Source organism: Emiliania huxleyi (assembly GCF_000372725.1).
Source record: "Emiliania huxleyi CCMP1516 unplaced genomic scaffold EMIHUscaffold_47, whole genome shotgun sequence".
NCBI classification, from domain to species: Eukaryota; Haptophyta; order Isochrysidales; family Noelaerhabdaceae; genus Emiliania; species Emiliania huxleyi.
This window is the reverse complement of record NW_005198467.1, coordinates 120,894-123,935: the sequence shown is the minus strand read 5'-3', so window position 1 is coordinate 123,935 and position 3,042 is coordinate 120,894. Positions and strand designations below refer to the sequence as shown.

Here is a 3,042-nt window from a genome sequence, read left to right as displayed (position 1 = left end):
TCCGGCAAGGATCACCAGCACTTCCTCGACGTGGGCGGGCTGCAGCGTGGGCTCAGCGGGCTGATTGCGGATGCGGGGAAGCTGGGCCTGAATCTCGACTTTGGGCCCCTCGTCCGCCTCGAGGGGAGGGAGGTCCGGCTTCAGGACCCCTCGCTGCTGATGTGCCTCCGGGACACGTCCAGCGCCGAGGAGGTGGAGCAGGAGCTGGCGCGCGCCTTTGGCGAGCTGGGGGACAATGTCTTGCTGCTGGCGATTATCCCTGACCAGAACAATAACGCGCGCCCCTTCTTGTCCGCGGCGCCCCAACGCACGAGACTCCCACCGTCCCTCCCTTTTGTCTCACGTAGGCGTGGCAGCACCCCATCCGGGCGACCAACAAGGCGCTCTGCTCGCGCATCGGCATCGCGGTGCAGCACTGCAAGGTGAACAAGTTCAAGTCGCCTCCGCCGGTGAAAGCGCTCCGCTCCTCGCCGCTTCTCTTGCGCTCTCTTAGACCCGACTTCCGGCTACAGGGCTACTGGAGCAACCTGCTGGACAAGCTCAACCTCAAGGCGCTCGGCACAAATTACTACCCGCTGTGCGAGGTGCCCGGCGGCGGCTTGCAGCCCGGCTTGCAGCTGCTGCGGGAGTGCCCGACGTTGCTGCTCGGCTGCGATGTCCACCACGCCGCGCCCGGCTCGAGCAGGCCCTCCTACGGCGCGCTGGTCGGCACGATGGACAAATTCTTCTCTTCCCACTACACCGAGGTGCGGGCAATGACTGGCCGGCAGGAGTGCATCCCGGTAGACGACATGCAGAGCATGGTGCGCGAGCAGCTGAAGGCCTTCTACCGGTACAACGGCATACCTCCCCAGCGCATCATCTGCTATCGCGACGGCGTGGCGCACAACCAGTTCGAGGAGGTGCACGAGGTCGAGATACACGCGATTGAGCGGGCGTGCCACGCGATTGAGCAGGGGTACCAGCCTCAGATCGTCTTCATCGTGGAGCAGAAGGGCGGCGGCGCGCGCTTCTTTGCGAACGAGAATGGGCGCGTGCCCGGCCAGCAGATGGGCAACCAGCCTCCTCTCACGGTGGTCGACACTGTGGTGGTGGACGAGTCGACCTTCAGCTTCCACTTGACCCCTCACCACGGCATGAAGGGGACGTCTCGCGGCAACCTGTACTCTGTGCTGCGCAACGACCCCAACCTCTCCTCCGACGACCTGCAGCGCTTCACGAGCCAGCTCTGCCACCTCTTCCAGCGCTGCAAGAAGATCGTCTCCAAGGTTGCCCCAAACTACAACGCTCACCTCGCTGCGGAGATGTGGGGGCTCAAGGAGGAGCGCGAAAGCTTCTCCGACACGGCCTCGGTCAGCAGCGACGCCGCCGCATGCGATGTGCACGAGCGCCTGAAAACGCGTCTCTTCTACACATGAACGCATGGGCCGGGCGCGTTTGTTTTGATCTCTCGAGATACGTTACCGGTTCTCTCGTAGAGGGGGGGAGTTTGGTCGAAGAACCGAGGACACGCACCGAAGTGCGAAGAAGTCACCGAAGGCGGGGCGGCCGGGGGCGGGGCCCGCTCCACCGGGCCCCGGACGCACACCGGTCTCTGGGGGGAGGCGGGGCCCCCCGGAGGCACCGTGCGCCGCGCCGCAGTGCGGAAACGGGGCCCCGGCTCTACTAGTCTCTACTAGCACCGACTTCCCGATTAAGCTAGGTTAATCAGAGGGCAGATTTGGAGAGATCTCGAGGAGTACATACAGATAGACCCTCCAACCATCAGAAAACTCCGACCTGATCGGTCGTACTGACCGCCGACAGATCACTCCAGACAGCAGACAGGCCGACGTCTGCACGTGGCCGGCCGGGCGAGAGGCTTGACACGATCCGACCCTGCGACCCTGACGCTGCTGCTCTAGCTATCAGACAACTGCTGACTGCTGCCACAATGTGTGACCGGTGCTGGCCCACTTGGCGGCCTTCCCGGTCAGTGGTGAGGCGCAGTTCAGAGCTGTCGATGGCGCGATGCCGCACTGGTCCCACATTGGTGACACGAGACCACCACGTTTGCCGGTCCAAGAGAGAGGCACTGGCGCTGTCCTGAGAAAGTGCATGGTCCCTCTTGACTGCCCATGCGCGCGAGGCTGTGTAGGCATAGCCTCGAGAGTGCCAGCAGCCAGTCGCCGAGGCAGTTTGTGACGCGCATTGCGTCAGAAGCGTGCACACGATAGAAGGACACCTTCCTACTGACCGTACGATCAGGTCGTCACTGAATGCTTGATACTAAGGCCGCGAGCTATGCAGGTGGTCAATTGTGCAGCATGGCACGGTCAGCAGCGCCGACAGGCTGTCGCAAGGCGTGATAGCATGGCCGCAAGTACAGCGAATTCCCATGAAACAAGTAAAAAATCGCGCAAAAAAGAAAAAAAGTCCCGAAAAAATCGGCGCCTGCGGCGGGCCATGGGACCCCATCTCCCCCCCGCATGGATACCCTCCAGGGCCCCCGCCTCCCCCCAGAGACACCGGTTTACCGTACTCTCTCGACCCACGAGACCCTCCGCCCTCCGGCGGTCTCGTCTTGAACTCTTGATTACGATTACGAAACCTCGAGAGGCACGAGACGACACACACCAGTCGACTCGCACATACACACTCACATACAAACTGGCCCGCTCACAACCCACATCCTCCCGCTCACACACCCCACATCCCGCCGAAGTGGGCGGTCGTGGTCGCGGTGCGAGAGGTGGGCTGGCTCTCCGCTATCTCATATCTTTGTCGACTGGATGCGTGCCCACACAGCTGCCGCGTCGCGCCAACCGGCGGCGGGGAGCCAATACGCCGTGGCCCCTGGCGGAGGGGACCTCTCCACCCCTCCACCTCTCCACCTCTCCCTCCCCACCTCTCCACCTCCCTCTCCACTTCTCCCTCTCCACCGCTGCACTGGCGATGCCTCCGCCCCTCACGCCGCCTCCTCCAGCACAGCAGCTGCGGCGCCCCTCTTGTTGAGCGTCGCAATCTCGAGGGCGAGCTTCCTGTATACCAAATGCAACAAAT

The 3,042-nt window shown here is 63.1% G+C and overlaps 1 protein-coding gene across 1 annotated transcript in view; it reads left to right on the top strand.

Moving 5' to 3' along the window:
* The window catches only part of EMIHUDRAFT_211169 (hypothetical protein), a gene marked incomplete at both ends in the record, with an annotated part of 3,517 nt that extends 2,099 nt beyond the window's left edge, over positions 1 to 1,418 (top strand). Inside the window, 3 exons of the mRNA XM_005767998.1 lie at positions 46 to 237; positions 348 to 449; positions 513 to 1,418. Coding sequence (XP_005768055.1) covers positions 46 to 237; positions 348 to 449; positions 513 to 1,418 — 1,200 coding nt within the window. The remainder of the gene's footprint in view (positions 1 to 45; positions 238 to 347; positions 450 to 512) is intronic.
* Positions 1,419 to 3,042: the final 1,624 nt, after the last annotated feature.